General features: G+C 38.5%; 1 protein-coding gene across 1 annotated transcript in view; it reads left to right on the forward strand.

Moving 5' to 3' along the window:
• Window positions 1-23,350, forward strand: part of MAST4 (microtubule associated serine/threonine kinase family member 4) — a 552,565-nt gene that overhangs the window by 175,237 nt on the left and 353,978 nt on the right. The window contains 1 exon segment of the mRNA XM_054688294.1: window positions 13,227-13,351. Within this exon segment, the coding sequence (XP_054544269.1) occupies window positions 13,227-13,351 (125 nt within the window).

A 23,350-nucleotide genomic window follows, 5' to 3' on the forward strand; every position in this document is an offset into this window, starting at 1 on the left:
AAAAGCATTTTGTTTGTGTTTCATTTTACCAAAGAACATAAAAAAGGGGAAAATAATAACACATACAAACCCAGAGGGATGAGACTTACCTTACGTATATGAAACAGGAAAATGAAGCTCATGATCTCATAGCATTTGTTACATTCAAATTCCATTCTAAACACATTCAGATCTCTTTTGCTGTTTTTCAGTGGTCGCAGTTTCCCTCTGTTACTCTCCTTCCCTTTCACCCCTGATACTACCTATATTGTTCTCTTCTTACAGGGAGTATCACTTTTACTTTACACTGTTTGTGAACCTGTCATCTCTTTTGCTAGTTTTTCAATTCCTTGAGGATCTTTTCCTTGCTTCCTTGAAACAAAGCCCCCTACATTCCACTGCGAAGTGCTCAGTAAATAGCATTGCTATATAAAACACATGACGCCCAACTACATTTTCAGACTGAGATTAAACCACTAATACTGTTTTTAGTATACCTATGTCCAGTGTAATGGTAAATGTGTGTATTCAAACTTATTTAGGTTCAAATGTGTTTTGGTGTGCTGCGTTCTTATTTGTGAAATCTGGTAACTATCCATAACTACTGGGTTGGTTCTATAACTGGACATCATGTTCTCTCATAAGTATAAGCGTGATATGAAAGGCATAGGCCTAGAGACCTTACAAATAGACATCAATAGAATATCCTTTTGGTTCTCCTCCCTCTCTACTGATAATTCACCTTGGAGAAAGGACCGTCTTTGTGGATGATCCCAAGAAGATCCATTATCTAATATAACCTTTGATATGGGAATGTCTGTGTGTACCTGCCCCACTGCCATGGTTTAAATAGTCACAGTGGTCTCTGGATTCAAATAGTAGGAGGTTAAATGTATTTTAGTGGAGTGGTTAAAAGAAAATGATAAGATCCTTAGTCTGGAGAGAGGCCCATTTTGGAGGGTGAATGAAACAACCAAATTTTTCTCTTTCCTCACCACAGCACACTGATTTTCCCCATAAACATGGCTGAATTTTCTTTAAGGGAATGTTAAATAGTCTAGTGATACTGTTACTTTAAAACATAGACATGACCTAGAGTTCAGGGCTACTTAATGTCATCCGAGCTTTCAGAAAAAGTCAGTGGCTAAATAACAGACCACAAATGGAAAGGCTAAAATTCCAACCCTAATTCCAGTCATTAATTTACAAGCAGTGCTGAGACAATCATGATGCTAATCTTGGCTTTGATTTTTCTCTTCTTAAAAATAAGGTCTATGTTATGTTCTGTTTTATAAAACACAGTCATTTGTTAAGATTTAGTTCAGGGTAGAGGTTGCAGTTTGGATAACTAAATCCTGTGACTTTTAAACCAAGTAGAGTGAACTTTCACTTTCCTAGTAATGGACGAAGGAGACCCTATTTGTAGTCCCTGGTGGAGGTCTCCTATCCCCCAAGTATGGGTCTTTAAAAAATTGCTACTTGGAGGTGTCCAGAAGAGATCTGTGCAGTATTTCTGAAGAAATATTTTGTGATTACTTGCTAGATGCCTGCTATTCATTAATCAATATTTCTTAAGATAAAAATATTAGATTCTTTAGTGAGCATAGATAGACTTTGTTATTAAAGAGAAAGAGTTTGAAATCTTTTTAGAATAGAAACCAGCATGAAACTGGAAACTGTTCCAAAGAAATATGTCTGGATATACACTAATATGTGAGTTAGAATATGTATAGAAATTTCTTTTAAAATGGAGAACTAGCTAGGAAATTCAGATTTGTCTAAAAATTTCTGTTTAGATTGTGATAGGGAGTTTATTATATCTCCTCTGAGACAGCTTTTGTTCCTTTTGTTTCTCTTGAAAAGCTCCCAGTCCCCCACTCTTCTGTGGTCTCTGTCATAGCTATTTTGATGTAGGACAGTTGTCAGAAATGTTTAGCATCTCAGAGATGCCAGTGACATTTGGGTGTGTCCATCAAAACATCTTAGTGTGCAAAGGAATGTTATTGAGTAGGACTCATAATTTCTCCAAAAAGTAAGATATAAGTACAAATTATCCTTTAGTATGTTGAGACATCAGCTTATTTTGAAATTGTACAGTGTATTGGTGGAGGTGGTGGACTTTTATGGAGACAGATTTTAAAAGAGAAAAATCAAAGCCAGGAGATGCGATCTTTTCTGTGCTATTGAATCTTTCTTGTTATTGCTATAAAACAAACAATTGAACAAATTTGAATATTCTTCTAGGCAATGTGGAACTAAACAGTAATGGAAAAATATGATCCCAGGGAGAAATATAAATTGGAGAGGGAATGGGGAGTTAAAAATACATACCCAGATATGTGACTCTGTAAGAGTTCAGCGAGTTTTTGTGTGCTGGGTGTGATGTGAGGCTACAAAGACAGATGAGATCCCGTGCCAGTTGACACAGTTTATAATGTAATAGAGCATATTGTGTATAGAATAAATGGCGCTCTGTGCACAGGGAGCCACCAGAAACAGATGGTATAACGGGGGAAGGAAAAGCTAGTAGTGCTCTGGTTGTGGGTTCAATGCCAGTGATCCCAAGATGGGTTAAGTTTCCTGGAGGGGGTTTTGAACCACCACTGAACACCAACTATACTCGCGTCTATGCTGGGCACTTAACATGTTATCTGCTGTCATTGCCGCTGGACGTGTGGAAATGGAAGCTCAGAGAGGAAAAGCGACTTAGCTGGGGCTCCCTAGATAATCACTGGTAAAATTGGGAAGCAAGCCCATGTCTGACTGGTTTACCACTCATCTCCCAAATCTCTTGTTGGATGAAATCAGAACCAGTGACCCCTGACCTACCAGGTGCTGGAGACCATGCGATGTGTCTGAGAATGAGAACTCGTGCTCCTACAGGAAGTGCTAACAGTGGAAAGCAGAGGGTTAATGTCATTGTTCATTTTGGGTCTTGTACTTGCCAGGTGCTATGAGAGGCTTTCGCTTCACATTCTAAATCAGTCCTCACGATCATCCCACGAGGCTGACATCTCCATTTTATAGAATGTTTATGGGAAACTGAGGCTTAGAAGATTTAGAGAGCTGACCACTGAGTTTTGGATTTGAATGTTGTGATTGGGGCCAAATGGCAACGGACTTAAATTCAACAGTTTCATTCCATGGATCTGAATGTTTCTCCAGGTTCCATAGGGGGCAGCGAACACATGTAGGTGGAATGAGATTTTGGAGAGGATTGCGCTGGCTGGGTGGAGAAGTCTGAGTATGATGGGAGGGGAGGGAGAGACGTCGCTTTTTGGTTTGATTATTATTTTGAAGACATGATTCTAGTTCTTCCTGGGGTGGGGAGGGGGTTTAGAGAGGTGCAGAGGAGGCAGATGGGGGAGAGGAAGGAGGAGGAGAGAGCAGGAGCTGACAAGTAGTCTAACAGCTGCTCCACATATCCACAACTGACTGAGAAAAAATGGTTCTATTTATTTGCCGTTTCCTTCCATATATCTTCCCAACAGCATTCATCAATATCTGTCATTTCCCAGGGGGGTTAGACATGTCTAGCAATTCATTCTCCTGAATTATATTTCAATACACGGATGGAAGGAGGCCAGATTGCCGATGTTAACTCTGACCTGTACCCAGCGTTGCTTTCACACCACACCCAGCAGCTGAGTGCCCCCACTCAGACGCTCCAAGCAGATTCTTGCTATGATGTTCTCATTAGAGTAGGCGCTATGTAATACTTCCTTAAAAATCAATTTTAAGTTGTCACCCGAGCCTTTAGTCTATGCACTGCAGCTTAGAGCTGCATGGTTGGATGTTGTTCATAAGAAATTTAAATCCAGACAATTATCATCAGAAGGGTAATCACCTTGGTGGTCTCGGTGCAACCAGGAGTTGCTGGCCAGAGCTGGGCCTCCTTGCAGAACAGGACAATTTGCTGAGTGCTGGCCCAGAGAAAGGACAATTTGCTGAGTGCTGGTCCAGCAGCTCCACGCGTGCTGGTGCTAATAGGACTATTGCAGCTCATCAGGCTCCATTTCATGTATTGACTCACTTGATCCTAATAAATATCCCAGTCAATTCAGATGAATTAATTAAAAATCAGTAATCTTGGTGGATGTGAAGGAGTAGTTCTTCTTTAGGAACAAGTTGAGGAAAAACAAAAGAATGGAAAGGCCAAACGTATTTCTATGTTAAGTATGGATTAGAATTTTTTTCCCATGTAAAAAGACTTGAAATATGCCATGTGTTGGCATTTTCTGCCCCCTTACAACATGACAAGAATAACCAGGTGACTCTGTGATGGAGGATGAAAAGACTACTTTTGAGTCATCTTGCCTTATTATCCACACCAAAAGTTACTTTTGATTTAAAACCATAGCTGTAGTTGACAGTGGCAGCAGCAGCTTACACTGCTGCTCTATAGACTTGTGGTTTGGCCAGAACCATGGATTGCTGTATGGTAGACTGTCTTCTGTTCTTTCTCATCCCTTGCTCTCATGGTATGGCATTGGCCTTTAGTAGCCCCTTAAACACATGTCATGCACCCACTCTGTCTGGGCCTGCCCTGGATTGTTAGCTTCTGATACCTGCTCTGCTTGCTACGTGCTTCCTTTACCTGCATCTCCCTAACTTTGTCACCAGGCCCTGTAGTTAGTCATGTTGTCTTGCTAGTAGATGTTAAATATAGAGTGCTGGAGATCATGTTCAGAGAAGTGAGCTTGGGCATCTCTGGTAGATTGAGTCTTGTAGCAAAACAGGCATTTAGAAACTGTTAACTTGACTCAGACTCTGTTGCCCCATTGGCATTCTGTGCTCTATCACCCTTGCAAAAGGCACGCATGTGCTCTTGCTTCAGCTTTCAATTTCATTGTCAGTTGGCGATCACTGGGCAGAAGGCAGTGGTGCCTTCAAGGGCTGAGGGTCAAGCTTTTGTACTTCTCTCTTGTGAGTAAATACACACCACACTTTTTATTTTAAGTCTGGAATGGCAACCTCTGTATAGGAGTCAGTGAACTTGAGCACTATCTGGTCACAGGTCTGTTGGTTTCTCAAATTGCATTTATTTATGCCATTAAGAAGACTGATTTAGCAGTATTGTCGATGCTGTCTAGGTGTAGTTATTCTTTTGCAGCAGGAACAAGAAATTGGAAGGCAGTCACCCATGTGAGAGGGAAGATGAAAGGAACCATGTCTCTATGTTGTGGTAGCACAGCTGAAGATGAATAAAGGGGGGCTGTAATTGCCGGTGAGTACAGCAGTCACGACGAGAGGGAAGTGGTGTTTAGGGGTGAGCAATGGGGCATAGAAGAAGAATATCTTGATGATGGAATACACTTGAGGGTGGTGACTGCTGACTCATGGATCCTTCCAGATTCAGCTGGTGACTTATCTTTGTGGTCTCTGCCTTTTCTCCATTTCTAAAGTCTGGAGCTTTCTTGAAAAACTCCATTCCTCTGACTTGGTAATGACTTGAAGGGCTTAGTAACTAAATATAATCTGCAAAAGCAGGTATTGATGTCATTTAATGTGCAGACCTCCTTTTGGACAACAAAAAGGGCCCTCTTACTTTCCCTCTGAAAGGTATAGTGGTTTTGGCTAAGTGAGAGAGGGTAGTTTCCTATGTTTGTGGTGGGAGCAGAGGTAAAATATACATAACAAACTTTACCGTTTTAAAATACACAATACAGTGACATTCAGTACATCCTGTACATCCATCACCTCTGTCCCTCTCCAGAACTTTTTCTTTACCCCAAACTAAAACTCTGAACACATTAAGCACCAACTCTCAATTTTCCGCTCTCCCCAATCCTTAGTTAGCACCGTTACACTTTCTGTCTCAATAAATTTGACAATTCCCAGAACTTCATAGAAATAGAATAGACAATATATATCCTTTTGCATTTGCTTTATCTAGTCTGGCACAATGTCTTCAAATGTCACTCACATTGTAGCATGTATGAATTTCATTCTCATTCTTAAAGCTGAATAATACTCGGTACCACATTTTGCTCATTCACCCTTCACCCTGAAGGGCATTTGAGTTGCTGCCACCTTTGGCTATTGTGAATAGTGCTGTTGTGAACATGGGTGTGCAAATATCTGTTCAAGTCCCTGCTTTCAATCCCTTTGTGAAATAAATACCCATAGGTGGAGTTAAGCGAAAGAGACTTTAGTAGGCAGTGGGGAGGGCAAGACAACTGGAATGTCCCTCTTCCCCCTTTGGTGGTAGATGTGAACACTCTGGGAGCTACTGTGAGAGCTCCAGTGGATGCTCAGGTAAGCAGCAGTCTGGTAGCAGAAGGCGAAGACGGAGGATAAGGGATGTAAGCATGCGCCCCATCTGACTCTGCATGGCCCCAAGAGAGTGCTACCCTCTCAGTGTTCTTTGTGTCCCCAGCCCTTACCTCTGCAATGCCTACCCCCTCCCATTTTCCTCCTCCCCCCATATATCTCCCCACCTCTGCAGGATCCTCCAGAGCAACATACCTGCTACCTCAGCTTTCCTTTGTTCCTGGTAGCTGAGAGGGACAAACAGTCAGGCTCTTACCTATAATTGAGCACCAGAAGCCATTTCTAAGGACAGCTTTGTTACAAAGTTACTGGTTCTTATTTCTCTTTGTTGTCCTGTTTATAGTTCAAAAGAAATAACCCAAAGTATGAGACTATGGACTGACTGCTAAATACATGTTGTGCTACATTCAGGTGGTGGGGAACTTTCTTATTGGAAGTTTTAAAATTATTCTGGAGCCTATATTTAGTTCTTTATATAGCCATTCTGCTAGAATTATTGCTGACCTGATATGTTTCTACCACAAAGAGATACTTCAAGCTTTGGGGTACTTAGAAAGCATGTGTCTCATATTTGAAGGCAAACATTTATCCTTGTTCCTTGGAATTCAGGATAGAAACAAACACATTCTAGGCATGAACATACATATAGTATAGATAGAGCCAAGGCACAGACTGAGGCTTAGTAACTAATTTATATATTTACTATATAATCTTAAAAAGCTACAGACCTTCCTGTTTTCTCTGTTAAGTAGGGGGCCCATGGCCAAAACAATAAAAGTAATTGGTGTAAAAATGTGTAAAGTCGATTCAAATAACCGTTACCATAGTTGAAGTCTGACAAGTTCTAGAATCAATCTGCCAGCTGATTTCAGTTTTAATGTGGACCTCTGTTTCTTGCCTCCAAATTTTTATTTATGTAGAAAATAATTTTTAGTAACAGTACTGGCATTTTGTAAATCTGTTTCTGAAGGACACAGAGGTGATCACATTTCCAGTTGTAACAACAAGCTTGGTTTGGTATTAAAATATAGCAACCAGATTGCTAGGCAAGCTCACCTCTTACACAACAAATTGGGAATGGTATTCTCCATTAATTTCTACCCCGTGCAGCTGAATAATGCAGTTGACAGATGCTAATTTCCTTAAATTGTAGGCAGCAAATGATGCATGAATACAACAGCAACACACTTTTTAGAGGCTCTTGGTAGTCATCAAAAAGCAAATTTATATGAAGTTTGATGTAATCACTACCAACTATGGCACGATGTTAGTGTCTCTAATGACTGCCTTAAATCCATCTGTTGTCTCCTTTTCCCTATTAACACCAATGGGGGTCTAGGCAGGAATAAAACATCCCATGTGTTGTGCTAAAAGACCCTCCAAATGTAACATTCTTACAATTCCGAAGGATAAGTTTCCTGCAAGAATAATGGTATCTAAAATCTAACTCTTCACAGGATTATAAACATTTCAGTGAATATATGTCTACATGCTTTCTCATTTAATTATTTTTCCAGTGTCTTTACAAAATTTTATTTCACGCTTACCTCATTACCTATCTTGTGTTGGACAACTTTCTATGTTTATTTTTAGGATGACACTTCTTGAGTGTTTATTGTATAATGTATGTTCTTTTTAGATTTTACAACTACTCCATAAGTTGGCCCCTATCTTACAGCTAAGCAACCTAAGGCTTGAAGAAGACTGTGAACAATAAAAAGTTTTGGGGGTCAGACTTGGAACTTAGCAGTCTGACTCTAGGGTCAACCCCAATAGAGTAGTTAATTCTTAGTAATACTTACAAAGACCTTTATGTTTTGATGGGTTGAAAGACAGTGTTAAGAAGAGTATATGTGCTAAGTTCAAAAATTTAGTTTAAACTCAGTTCAAAAAGTGATCCATTACTGAATGTTAGAATCTCTCTTTTTTGGGTTAAACTCTGTTGAGGTAACAAAAGAATTTGAGATTGACAAAGACTGTGTCCTTGCTCAAGTCCTAGACAGGCTCTCTGGGCCCTTGTTGAGGCAAGCAGGCAGGCTGGCAAGGCAGGGGGACCAGGGAGCCAGGAGGCTGGCAAGCCCCCTAGCCCCTAGCAAATCTCTACGTTCTTTCTCTTGGCAATCTCTGGCATTCTCTCTATTGCGTCAACTTGTGATCTTGCCTCTTCTGTCATGTTGCTAGTCCTCTCAGAGCCATAGCCACAGCTTTAGCCCAGCCTCTAGTCTCAGGTGTGCACACTTACACATGCATGCACCCATGCTCCAGGTGTCCACAATGAGGCACTCATGCCACCGCACCCACACTCCCAAGGCCTTCTGCATTAGCATGGTCAAGGCCATAGGTGATAGCTACAGAGGCTAACAGCGTTAAAAGCCTGATTAATTCACTTACCCTACAGCCCTCTCTTGACCTTGGTCAGTAAAGATCTGAACAAATATTAGCACAGTTTCTAAAATTGCAAGGCCACATCCTTAGGGTGACCCCGACCCTTCTCAGAGCAGCTGCCTATACAAACTCAAGGCTGCTCCCCAAACACGTTGTTCTGCCAACAGAACAGAAAGGCTTCTGTCTCCCAGTGACTGTGGGAGGATAGAGACTTTAGTAATTGCCAGCTAGTAGACACCACTGGCCTAATTGAGTTTACACTGACTTAACCCTTGTAATTTTTCACTTGCCTGACTCCCCACTTGTTCCCTGCCTGACTCCCTCATCTCCCTGTAAAGCACCCAGTTGCTTCTGTGCACATCAAAGGGTGAATTTAGTTCATGCTGAACTCTATCCTATTGCAGTAGTACTACTGATTAAGATTCATCCTGACCACTTTAATTAGTGTCCGGTTACTTAAAATTTGTTTACCTTTGGCAGGCACACCTTTGGTCTTGTTCCCAAGACTGGGAGATAGCAATAAGTAAAATGTGGAAATGTTAGCATGAGTGATTTCAGAGGAGCAGATGGCATGTGTGTCCCGTTAGCAGTGGTCTCTGCTTACTTTAAAGTGCCCTGTGAGCGCTAACACAGCTGGTGTCCAAAGTGGGCTTCGGAGTGGACAGAGAGGAGGGAGGTGGCTCTGATTCTTTGTGCCCTGGTGCTTGCCTGGATTCTGTCCAGAGTCTGCCTTCCCACCTGAAACATGCCAGTCTCATTCAGCAGATGCTAACATATGAATTTCCTGAACTGAGTTTTATTCAGGAACAATCCCTCCCACTGGCAGAAAGGGGGCCTTTCCCAGTTACAACTGCTGTGATTTTCACACTAGGACCATGACGAGGGTCTACATGCTTCATTTTTGTGCCATTCTCCATCCAGCCTCTCACCTGGCTTCTTTGTTCCCTACCCAGACCCCATGGAGAGCCCCCATCATTCAGACCCCTCCTTGACATGGCCTTTGAAACTGCATTTTAAGTGGATGGAGAATAATGTGCTCCTGACCACCTGGTTTGCCATGTTAGACTATGGGGCACTTTTTTCAATAAAGAATCATTGCAACCAATATTACATAATATTATGTATGAGAATTAGCAGAATAATTCAATATAATCTCATAGTCCTTCCAGCAAGCTTTATCAAAGCTTAGTTGGGTATATTTAAAATATTTAATATTAGATTTACTAAAACCATAAGTGAAAACGTAATTCTTTAATTTTCCAATATCAGAACCCAGTTTTCCCTGCAGATAATTTTTAAAATAATAAAGTATTACAGCATACTTTTTGCTGACCCCATTTTCCCGTCCAGCGATAACTTTAATTCTCAATTTGCTATTTATCCTTTCCACAAAGAAGTATTACTCTTTATGGTAATACTGTTCAATATGTTTCTTTCTTTTGTGATCTGACCTAAGAACCCATTACCATGTTTTATTTTGTTGCTGTGGGGGTGGTGGGGGATTTATTCATGGAGCTATGAAGTTCCCATGATAATGTGAGTAGTGATAGCATATTGACTGCCTTCCACTTCCAGGTTGGGAGATATGAGTGCATTATCTCATTTAATTCTAGCTACTACCATTTCCCATCTTCTCAGATGATTTCCTCTCTTTAAAGATATTATTTCTTATAAACATAGAACCATCCTATCATGTAGAATTTTTTTTAGCCTAAGCATAAGCATATTTTTAGCTGAACATGAATATTTTCCTGGGATAGGGTTCTGGCTTCAGAGTAAGAATCCTAGTTTTGCCCACTGACTAGCTGTATGCCCTTGTTTATGCAATGTCTCTGGGCTTGAAAGTGGAGATAATCTAGGACCTCATAGGATTATTAGGAAGTTGCAGTGCCTGGTATATGTAGGCCTCAACATATTCTAGTTATTACTCTTAATAAAATTAACGAAATCTGTTTGCTTGTAGTCTTCTTGTTTAGAGTTAATCAAGTGTTGATCAGGAACTGTAGTTTAATTGTGTTTCAGGCAACAAACATTTATTGAGTACTTACTAATGGTGAGATATTTGTGCCAGATACTGGGGATACTGAAATAAATACTTGCAAACAAATATCTTAGGGTGTTATAGGGAGATAGTCTATTTGTTATTTTCTACTAAAAAAGAAGGCTGGTCTATAGAATTCTTCAGTAAACTAAAAAGTTTGCCCTTCAGATTTTTCCAAGATTAAATTCTCAAAGTGATTTTGTATATTCCTATATGCCTTAGTTTTCTTTAACACAAAGAATGTGGGGCAGAATGGTTGTAAGGCCAGAGTGGATTCTCTCCATCATATAAACCTTCACATATGGGCTTTAAGTCTCCTGTCAGCCTCTCTCTTGAACATGAACAAAGGAAATATAAGACACAAAACAGGCAGGTGACAAGAGGATTAAAAAAAGTCTGTGGGTTCTAACTACTACAGGTTGGAGTATCCTTAACAAATGATGTTCTTTGAAAGTCAATTTGGTGTTAAATAGAAAATTCACTCCTATAATACTGATATTAACATTACTAAATGCTATCTCCAGTTTTCCTTTCCTTTCTCATTAATGATCTTCTTTTGAGTCTAACAGATTTTTTCAGAAACCCTCTTAGTCTAGCTTTTAGTTCATGTTTCGAAATGAGACAAGGAGAAAAATTCTTGACTTTTAATGTAACATACCCTACACACAAATATATCCAAATGTTTTTAAGTTGGTGACAGAGCCATGGAGGGTAGTTATATTTGAATTTTCAATGATAGGGTTTATGCTTCAATTAATTGGTATTTGCTATATTTATTTGCTTGGAAAATGTCATAACCTATTATTTCGTTTAGGGGAGGAGGAGGTGACAAAAATCAGTATGATCCTATTTTTGCAAGAAAATATAGGTTATAGAAAGAAAGTCTGGCATAAAATCACTGAAATATTGGTATTGGGATAATGTGTGTATATTTCCTACTTGTGAAACAAAAGCTGCCCCCCCAAAAAAAAAAGAGATAATTTTCATTTTTAGTACTGTATGGCTAACTACTTAGTCCTTTCTGAGTGCTTTACTTAAAATAGCCTCTAATTCTCTCATCAACTTTACATAGTCGATCCTATCATCTCCATTTTAGAGACGGATAAACCAGGTTCAAGAGAAATTAACTAACTTCTTTTATGTCATTCAGCTGAGGTCAAGATCTGAAAAGCAGATCTAGTTTTTTCTGAAGTTTGTATTTTCTCTGTGTAATAAGAGAGTAAAAGAGCAGTTGTGGCAGAAACAAAAACAAAAGCAAAACCAACAAAAATACTCCTCTTTTTTTTCTGAAAACACTTAAAGCATTATACCATTAACACGGGCAGATGACGAGAGCTACCTCTATCTAGTTTCTATCCTTTGGTAGTACTAGTAGTTATCATTAAGAATCATGGTAAACTAATTACTATATTACAATAGTTAATACTCAGTAGGATATGCTTGTGCAGTGCATGCCTGAGACATGAGAGTGGGGGACTTTGATAAGGAAAAACTAGAGAACAGATGTTTACCTCTACTGCAGGTTCACCAGCCATATATGCTGCAATCTGTTAGATTCTAGAGATGTTTGAAGCTGAAGTCCCCACAAGGCCCTAGGATAAGATCCTATGGTTGGTTGCCCTTTCATTGTCCCTATGTCTTTTCAGGGAAAGAAGTACCCTCTTGTTCTTTAAATTCACCACAACTTTACTGAGCACCTACTATGCCAGTTATTGTATCAGTAGTGGGGCAAAGCATGTGAAATTCAAACTGGTCTTTGCTTTGACTGAGCTTCATTTCTATGTAAATATGCATGTCCATCCTAATTTCTTGAAGTCAAAAGCCTTATTGTTTGCAATGTGATAGCTAGTCTAGTCCATATACTAAATGCAATAACACAGTGTGAATTAGTTCAGCTGTTTGACATTTAAAGGCATGCACATTTATATTAGAGTTCAAGGTTGATGTAAATTGTTCAGTGAACCTAGGTTGACATTGATATCCTGATTAATGCAAATGGCTACCATTATGTATCCTGTGGACATGGTTGGATGATCAACAGCACTTCAGAGAAAGAAACTGGGCGTGTGAGGCACCAACCCCATTTCACCTTGAACGAACCCCATCTCTTCCCTTTAGGCATGCTCTCTCTTCACTTTGTAGACACTTGTCTAATTGCTTTCTAGATCACTTTCCATTATTAAACACTGTGAACATCCCTTAGTAAATGCACTCGATTGTTTCTATGATGCTGAAACTGCTTTGTGAATTGTATATACCTTCAGAACATTCCCAAGGAGTTGGTCCAGAAGTAGCAGGACACTTCATCCTTCCCTGACAGAAGGTTGGAATGAAGAGGTTTACTTGATTTTATATGGGAAGTCAGTGACAGCACTTGTGACTAGAGCCCCTGGCTTAATTAAAACAGTTTTTCTCTGGTTGCTGTTAATAAATGTAATTAAGAAGGACGGCAGAAGTATAGAAGATGGCCAAGAAGGGCTGTGCCATTACCACCGAAGTCCTGCAGTTTTGCATGATACTTACATTGTCTTCTTTTTAATCCCAACAGGGAGGTACCTCCTACCAAACCCGGTAGCGGGGCAGGCCTGGCCAGCCTCCGCAGAGACGTCAAACCTTGTGCGCATGCGCAGCCAAGCCCTGGGTCAGTCGGCGCCCTCCCTCACTGCCAGCCTGGTGAGTGCCCTCTGGTTATGTGTGCAGTGGCTGGAGCTGGCTCTAGACCACCACTTCCCTAGGGACTATTTCAAGTTTATGATGTTTAACTAAATTTCAACTTACCCATTAACATTAAGAACAGATTTGGAAATTCCTGGCTTAGAGTGTACTAATTCTTTCTCAATTTCCCCCCTCCCCTCCTCTTAACTCCCCCTTTACATAATTTGGAGTATTTCAGTCCATACTTCCTCTAAGGAAATGAAATGTTTCTGAGTTTTGTAAACAACTTACTTGGAAATGGTTTCAGGCTTAACAGAAAAGTTGTAAGAATAACAGTATTACATAGAATACCAGTTAATCCATTATCAAGATTGAACTAACCTCTTGTCCAATTTGATTTGTCATTTGCTTTCTCTCTGTGTGTATGTATGTACAAATAGAGATGAGAGTAAGTTGTATATATTATGACGCTTTGTTATCACAGTTATCAAATAAAGTGATTATCTGCTATGTCATCTGAATTTTGCCAGTTGACACAACAATGTTTTTAATAGGGTTTTTCCCAACTCGAGTATAGGATCCAGGATAGGGTCATGTAGTGCATTTAATTGTCACATCTCTTTAGTTTCTCTTAATCTGGAGCCATTTCTTTGACTTCTATGACACTGACATTTTTGAAGACCACATTCTTCCTCCCCTCCCCCAGTTTTTTAATGGAAAACTTCTCATATTGCATAGTCTACTATGCCTACAATGTTTTCCTTATGGTGAAATTGAGGTTTTTGTATTCAGATCAGAATATGACATTGGTGATGTCCTGTCTTTTCAGAGCAGGCCTTCTGCATGATATCCTCTGCTCCTCTTAGCCATGTTAATTGTTTTCACCCAGTCAAGGTGTTGTCTGAGTTCTCCACTGTATTTATGATTTTTTTGTCTTGCAATCAGTAAGCAGTCTGTGGAAAGATAATTTCAGACCATGCATACATGTTTCTCTTCATCAAAATTTCCTCCTAGATTTCAAATCCATTAGAGGTTTTTGCCCTGACCCTTCATTTTTATAATAATTGAAAATAGTTATAATTTTAATTCCAAACATTATTTTAACTCCGTTCCACGTTTACCAGTTGGCACAGAACATAAATATTGGTATATTTGTTAGCAGCAGGAGGTCCTGCATTATTTTTTTCAATTATGTTGCTTATTAGAATTTTGTTTGGGGGTCATTACTTATCTACTTTAACCCTTGGCACAGTCTAGAAGTCTGTACAGGTTATTTTTGCTTTGGTGGTAGATAGGGTTGTATGGTACTGTCTTTAAACATTTTTTACTGATGATGATGCAAATAATATATAATCAGTACATTATCTTCTTTCTCTTAGACTATGAGTGATAAATTATGTTGGATATTTGGAAATCATATTGGAAGACATAGCGATCTGATTTAGATCTAACTTCTAGGCCTGCTTTTGCCATTAGATAGGCAGCTGTATAACTTAGGCAAGTCACTTAATTTTTCAGATTTTATCACCTTATCTGCAAGAATATAAAGAGGTTTTAAACAGTATTCAACTTTGGAATTCCCTGATTCTGTTTCCAGAACAATGAAGATTCTGAATGTATTGAATAAATATCCCTCAAATTTTTTTTTCAGGATATTTTATGACTTTATAATTGACTAGGATCTTTAAACCAAAATTCATCTGTTTTTTTTCATGAACTATTGGGACTTAGTTTTAAAGGTACAGGTAAAGTGATAGTAGTTAAGGTTTTCCTCTGTCCCATCTCAAAGTCCAGAGTGATGTTTTTTTCTTGGAGAATTTTATTAAAAATTTATTTTACTGTAAACATTCACTTATTCACAAAAGAGGAATTAATGACTTTTAATTACAATTAGTAATTAAAGTAAAAGATAATTAGTGACTTAAAACAAAAGTCCTATTTGAGCTACTGCACTATTATTCTTAACACTTAAGTAGAAATCCTGCATGTGGATTGGAAAGTAAATCATTCTGATTAAAATAACATTGTCACAAAGCAATATATCTTACTGTCTGATATTAGTAGTCATATATCCAGATGCAGAAACTGATTTATTCATTGATAAAACACAGGTTGGGTGACCTTCGATATTTGGGAATAGGATACAAAAATTAGGAAATACTAATGGAAAATAAAAGAAGAATACTACTCAAAATCTGTCAGGTGACATTCTTATCCAAGAGTCAGTTAAATTATAAGCTTATTAACCTTGCAAGTTTTTATGTTTCTACTGTCTGCTTAAGAGCAAAACTAGTATCTAAAATAAATTGAAATATTAGTATTTCAATATTAGTACCTAAAATAAATTATTACCTAAAATAATAGTACCTAAAAAAGGGGCAAATCAGTCATGAATATTAGCCATATGAATACTTCTGTCATTTTATTGCGGGTAAATTTGGGTACAGAAGCCAGTATGTGATTAACCATTTACTACTGAGCAGTAAAGCTTTCATATGTAACCCTTTCTTATCTTCCCTTCAGCAGTTTCATTACTTCCTACTTGTAGTCTACAGAAAAAAACATATTCAGGCTCTTCAACCACACCTTCCGTCCCTAACCTTCTGCAGTGTTAAGAGCAGTAGTAGGTGGCAAAGGACTGCTAGCTGAGTGCTATCTTGATATTCTCAATTGTTCTGCTGTGATATACCCAGATTTCTGTGGGTTTATTATTTCGATTATTTCAGTTTGTCACTCAGTTCGTGTGAGTGGCTTTTCCATGCTAATGTTGTATTAAGTTATAATCTATTTAAAACACATTTTTTTTTTTTTATTTATAGAGGCATGTTTTTATTTATTTATTTATTTGTTTGTTTCTTTTGTTTATACATGCACTGGGTACAGTCAGAAGCGCGGGAGGGCGAGAGAATTCACTAGAGCCAGAGCGGGGAGCAGAGCAGGCAGAAGGACCGAAGTACACTGCTGAGGGGAGCAGCGGGCGGCAGGAGAGGTCTGCACGCCATGTGGGACCCTCCTCCGGTGGCCGGGGAGCAGCTGGGGATCGAACCGCTGCGCCGCAGAGGTCGCCGGCAGCTTCGCAACCCAGCGCTCAACCGCTGCGCCACCGGGGAGGCCCTAAGTTATAATCTATTACATGTTTCTACTTACTGTGTTTGGATTGGATTACATATAAGTTACCTCTGCAGATTACAACTAGCATTTTTAATAGTGAGTGGTAATGAAGAAGTAGAAGTATATACCTACAAGAACTTGGTTGTTTCTTTTTTTTTTTTTTTTTTTTTTTTTTTGTCTTATAAACAAGCTGATATTGCTTATGCAGTAGAACAGAATTCAGTGTAATTCCTGGCCACTTTCTTCACCTGTACTGCCTCTGTTTTAGAGCAGTACTGGGCTGTTTTCCTGGTTCTCCTTAGTATCTATCACGGTGCGCCTTTTTTTTTTTTTTTTTTTACCTGTGTGGTTATGCCCAATACCCCCCTGCTAGACTGAAAGCTCCTTGAGGGCAGAATTCCTGTCTGATCCATCTACTCCTCACTGCTGCTTGCACAGCATCTTGCCTGTAGGAGGCATTCAATAAATAATGTTGATGGAGCGAGTAATTACTCATGGAATGTGACAGATGACTTTGGTTGCTAGGCGAGAGTAATGGTGTGACTCTGTATTCTGTAATGGGTGGCCTAATAAGACCATCCATCTAAAACCTTTTTGGTTTTGCTGTTCAGTGTGCATCTTACATTTGCGATAAGACTTAAAGTCCATGTAATGGGCCAAATCCCATTTAGTTCCACATCAGCCACTCAAGAAACATGGTGGCAGAATTATGAAGAGATTATCATTGTGCTCATACAAGGAAATTTCATTAATCTGCCTTTAAGCAGTCATGTAACCACATCAGTTAAATATTTTGTTGACTCATTGAGCACATTGAAGTGATATGTGTTCTGGTGTGGAAAAACTAGAAAGAAAGGAATCAAAGTGGCTGATGTTCAAATAACAGTGTTAGACTTGCTGCAACAGAATGTCATGTTCAGCACAACAACATACATTTCAGAGAAGTATAGACCCTTAACCTGAGAGGCATTCATGAGTTAGTAAGATATAAATGAAGGCCCTGTGGTTTGGTAGGTATGAAGTTTACTAAATGCATGACCTATAGTGATTTAAATGCCATAGGCAAGCTTGAAGGTATTGCTAACTACCTTCTCAAGGAGGAGATTAATTCCTAGCCTGAAGTATCTAGTTTTCCTTGGCATTGCTAAATGTAGTTGTGTTCCCTTTCCCAGACATGTTGGGCATTTCAGATAAATGGCATGTTGCCAATTCATCCTAAGTAGCCTGGTAGCTGGCAGAATACATGTTCAGCCAGTGTCCGCCTGCTGGGACACCAGCCGGGAGTGCTGATGAAGTGTCAGATGTATACTTCATATACATTAATCTGAGGAGGGGAAAACTCATTTCCCCATTTGCTTCCTCCATCTTTCTGTCCCTCCCCACACACATGGGTAGTTTATCAAAGAAGTCATAGTCGTCAAAAGCAGGGGAATTTATTCAGATGCTGCTTGCTGGCAAGAAAGATGGAAATTTCAGGAGGTGGCAACAGGACCAGTGGTAACTTATTTTTCTGTAGGAAAATAAGGTTGTAAGCCTTCATGATTAAAGTTTAGAAATGGTATATATATGGCCATCGTAAGAAATATTTGCTTCTTTTGTACTTTGGAGTAATAGATGGGTGGCAGAAGCACAGTAAAAATTCTTCTACTGTATTTTTCTCCAAGTTGCTGTTTGGTTTCAGTCCTGTGCCTCATCTGTTCTGCTGTGTGAATATCTTTGTTCCCTTCTTTCATATTGAGATATTTCTTGATTATCCTGTTTGAAGTGGTTCCCCACACTGCTTCTCTACTTGCTAACACCCAAGGTTCTTCACCCACTCTTGCTAGAGCTTTATCTTCTTCCAATGTAACCTACTTTCTTAATTTACTATTAATCTCATATTACTCTAATGTAAAGTTCTTGTCGGCAGAGATATTCTGTTTTCCCAGTGCCTAGAATACTGCCTGGCACATAGTAGGTGCTCAGTGAAGATTTGTTCAAACCATAGGTGAATATATTGCCTGTGCACATTTTCAGTGGCCCAGAATGGAGCCTTGTTTGTTTTTTGTTTTTAATCTGTGATTAATTTTTTAGGTTTATATTACTTAGCCTAATCAAGTAGATGTTCTTCCACCAGAGAGCACTTAACCCTGAAAAGTGTATTCAGGATTTAAACTATAATTGTTCAGTTGGAAATGGGAGTGAGAGGGAAAAGCAGAGTGCTTATGAGATCAACTCCAGGTTCTGCCATATTGTAGCTAGATGAGCCTCAGTTTCTTCATCTGTGAAGTGGAGCTAATAGTTGTTGTGACCTCAGGAGGATGTTGTGAAGATTCAGTGAGTGAACTCTTGTTTGGTACTTTGTATGGTGCCTGTCATTCAAGACTTGCTGGCATCTATGTTCTTGGGATTGGCAGGTAGGTTTAGCTGAGTTGGTATTACAAGTAAGAGAATAAGCACTTTTCTGTCAGGTTGATTTATGGAAGTAACGTAACCTTTTTGTCCTCTTGCATGACGGTGGACCAATTTGTTGTTTCTTTTTTTCTCTTTTTCACTCAAAAGCCATCAGCCCCTCAAAATGGAAGATCGAACCGGGAGATATCTTTCTAGAATACTTAACTTTATTTTAGGGGGAAGTGCCTTTCAACTTTCAACATTAGGTTAAGTGGTATAATTGTATGTTTCTTCAGTGGCTCTCTTTTGACATTGTATCCATTTCTTTTAATGGAAAAATTATATTTCATGATGCACTATAAATATTAAAGCCAAACTATTTAAACTGTAATATATTCAAAGAGCCTTGATGAATATTCATCTTTTCCATTTGCAAAAATGCATTATGAAGAGTCAGGGAAAATTCACTAAACGTATGCAAAAGTGCATTTTTCCTTTTTAATTCATTCGGAATGTACTGACATAATGTCAGCATTTATTTAGGGGACAGACTTTATTTGCAGTCATTTAATATTATATCAATACTTCATTAGCCTTATAGCTCAAAAACAAAAACCAGAGCCGAAGTCCAATTAGTTAACTCTGAGAGAGTATCTGTTAAATATTGATGTAGGAATAATTTGAATGCCCTTGGATAAATTGCTTAACAAAAGTTATAAGATACAGCTATGAATTAGCATTTCTTCTTAACCATTATGACTCAATTTAAAGGCTACATAATATTCCAAAGTATGGATTTATTACAATTTATTAAACCACTTTCTCCTTTAGGTTATTTTTAAGTTTTCCTATTGCATATAATGTTGATCAGCACCCTCTCTACATTTTCCATGTATAATTCTTGGATTACAGTGGCAAAGGGCAATAGCATTATTTAGGATCTCATAATTTTGCTAAATTGTTTCTAGGAATGCTGTACAAATTTATATTTCCATTTATCTGAAAAGCTCATCTTAACTACATTCTGTGTCTAAGAAGACAGTTTTGATAGTTTTTATTAGGAGTAAAGCATTTACTCTTTTAAGTTTAGGTTTGATCTTGAGTGAAGTTGATATGGTTATTGGACACATTGAACTCTCTTACACTAAAGCCCCCAGATAAAGAAAATATGAAATCAGGGTTATCCATGCTTCCTCCTGTAACTTCTTCCTTCCATTCCCTAAATCAGCTTACTGGACCAACTCTTGGTAACCTGTATTACTCTTGGGATACAAGAACTGCTGAGTGTGATTACAATGTATGTAGCTGAAGGCATTATTCCACAGTTCAGGATTTTTTCCATCTGGAAAGTAGTAATCTCAATTGTGAAATAGTGCCTTCAGCAGTGGACATTATAATCAGAGTCTCAGGAGTGCTTGTATTCCAGGAGTAATACATCACCTGGTTATTACCCTCTGAGCTAGATTCTGTTTATAGTGAAGGGATGAATTTTCATAACTCAGTCCTGAAATAGCAATAGGAAGCCCTGAGCAGATTATTATAGGTCAGGCTTAATCCATGAAGATAAATCTCATTATAGGCTTACCTGGACCCATCCACAGAGTAGCTGGTTTACCATGAGACTCTAAATCAAATATCAGCTTAAAAACTAACAATGAGATCTTTACTGTAACCCACTACTGCCTCTTTGAAGTGTTACTCTAAATGTGTCTAGACATGCTTGATGCTTTGATGATAATTAGCAGGAGACATGGGAAGGGTGCTGTGATTCAGTCTGTGAATGAATGAAGATTATTTTGGTGGAGAGATTTTTTTTCTAGAGTGTAATTAAACCTACAAGTTGTCATTTACAACTTTTATCCTCAGTTTTCTCTTCCTTACATTTTGCAAAGATTCCAGAGTACCCATTATCTTTACAAACATGTAGTCCTTCCTGGGAAGGACAGTGAACTGCTGGAGTGGCTCTCTGAGTGAACGTGTCTAGACAAGACTGGAAAGTGTGGATTGACTTTATCAAAGGCACTTGAAAGTCAGTGAGATGAGTGGTATCCATAAATACTCTCTGGAATTTAAAGATTAGAAGCGCATACCCTTTTTAAACTGGTTACCATTGTAGAGAAAACAAAACGACTTTATAATAGCTGTGCCATATATATGTGTGTCCACATATCTACAGTTCTCCATATCTGTATCTCTTGTGTATATCTGTCTATTGTGTGTGTGTGTGTGTGTGTATTCAAGTTTAGTGCTCATTTATTACCCACTTATCTAACTGGTATCCCTACTTAGGGGCTGGCCAGTTTGTTCACAAGGTATTATGAAATGCTCTGTAGACTGGAAGTGTGGAAGTACTCTCACCTTCACTGTCATATTCCTTGCTGTAACTTTAGCACCAGTTCCTGGCATGTATTTAGTACTTAAAGAATGTTTATTTACAAATTTTGAAGAGCTTTTAAATTTCAAGTTATGGTTTTGTAAGGATCCTGCCATTCTGCTTCTTAGAGTCCAAACTCATTGAAGGGTTGGGTTATCGAGGACTTAATTGGGTTCTGTGTCTGGGAAGATGTTTGAGATACAGGTGGCATTGTGATCATGGCTGCCACCTTGGAGTGTTTGCTATATTGATGGACAGGCACCCTGTGGTAGATTCCTGATATGACATAGACTGCCCTTTTGCCCCTTGGGAAGATATCAGCACTTGACTATGTACTACCTTATTGTCAAAAGGATCCTGCAGCTCAGAAGAAACTTCTAGGACCCTTTACAGTACTAATTAGAAAGTGGTTTGTAAGAGGGGAAGTACTGGGATGTAGTATTTCCTTTCTTATGAGAGTGAAAATTATCAGTTTAATTTCTAGATTTCTTAGAAATATCTGGTTATTGTAACTCTAGAAAAGTCAGTGTATATTGATATGTTTTATATATTATCATTCTAGATTTACTTCAGTAGTTAGTGGTAGAATTGACAATTATGCTTATTCCTTGTTTGTTGTTACCCAAAGTCTTGATCGAGTGTTGAATTCTGAATAAGTGTATTCTTTATTATGCTCATTTATTAGTTAAATTGGCTATTGATAGAGTCCCTACTAAACAGCTAGTATTAAAACATACATGAGATATGACACATGGTATTGCTTTTTAAGTTAAATTGGTGAAAATAAGACTTCTGAGAAATCAGAGAATAAAGTAGAATAATATACTGGAAAGTTTGCAACCTTGAGAATTTATGGAAGTGGTAGATTGATATAAGCTGCAAGATTCTGGAAAGTTTTGGTTAGGCCAGTTTCAAGGCACATGAAACTATGTACAGAGTGGAATGGGGTGGGTGTGGTAGATAAAGATGGACAGTGTGGTATGGATAATGTTTCTTCTGAACATGATGTTTCTAAAATAGCTAGGGAGCTAAAGAACTATATGAAAACTCAGATTCATGGGCACCAGTGATAGGATGATTTCTGACTTAATCTGAACTCTACAGAACCACGGCTACCATCTCTCTCTTAGTAAGAAGTATATCTGTATGAGGTGGATAGGAAGCTTTCAAAAACCCATCCTTTTAACTTGGAACATCCCTTAGATAGAGACTTGATATTTTAGTGTATTTTAACTAAAAGGAATTATGTATTTTTGTTAGCTTCAGTGACCAGATGTTAATAATGGTTTATTGGGTTATCAAATTTTTTTGTAATGTGACACTATGTTAATTTGTTTTTAGGTAAGAATGGAGCAGTATAGCAGCATCCAACTTAGTTATTTGTGATCTACCTTTGTTTTACTCAGAAAATGTGAAAGGTGGTGTGGTGGGGACAAAATGATATCACTTGTTCAAACTATCCATCAAGCTAAAACTTATTACCCCTTGTGTCTAGTATTCAAAAAAACTGACACTTAGGCAAACAAACAAGGAAAGAAATTAACATATTTAACTGAGCAAGGGATATCTATAATGAGAGAAAAGTAGGTTTCATGTCATGAAGAGATATTTCACAGGAGTTCTAGAAGCATTAACTTTTGCAAAAATAGTAACAAAATTACACATGAACCCAGGATATAGCCCAATTATTATAAGTTGTACAGAATTCTACAATGAAAATAATAATAGTGTTTTGTATTCTCAAAATGTTAGGATAGACACTAGAGTGTAACTACAAAAACCTAATGGCATGGCCTACTGTACACCTGAGCTATATTGTAGAGCCTTTCGGATTCACTGACATATATGCTGTCCATCATTGACCCAAATGTTATTAAATAAGGCATGACTGTATCTTTGGCAGAAGTGAGCCACCTATCATTCCCCAAAAGGCTTCAGTTTCCTCATCTCATGTCCTTTTTAGTTCTGAAAAGAAAATACCTCTTTATGCAACTCCCTTCTTTTTGCCTGGCCAGTGCTGCTCTGTACTCTAGCTAAAGTACTTCCCCTTCCAGGAAGCCCTCCCTGACATCCCTCTTTACCCACACCACAACTTGGGGTATATGATCTACCTTTAAATTGTGCCCCTCTGAACCAAAGCATTCATCACAAACACCAAA

Source organism: Talpa occidentalis, unplaced genomic scaffold (genome assembly GCF_014898055.3).
Source record: "Talpa occidentalis isolate TD23 unplaced genomic scaffold, MPIMG_talOcc4v2.1 talOcc4.6, whole genome shotgun sequence".
Lineage (NCBI taxonomy): Eukaryota > Metazoa > Chordata > Mammalia > Eulipotyphla > Talpidae > Talpa > Talpa occidentalis.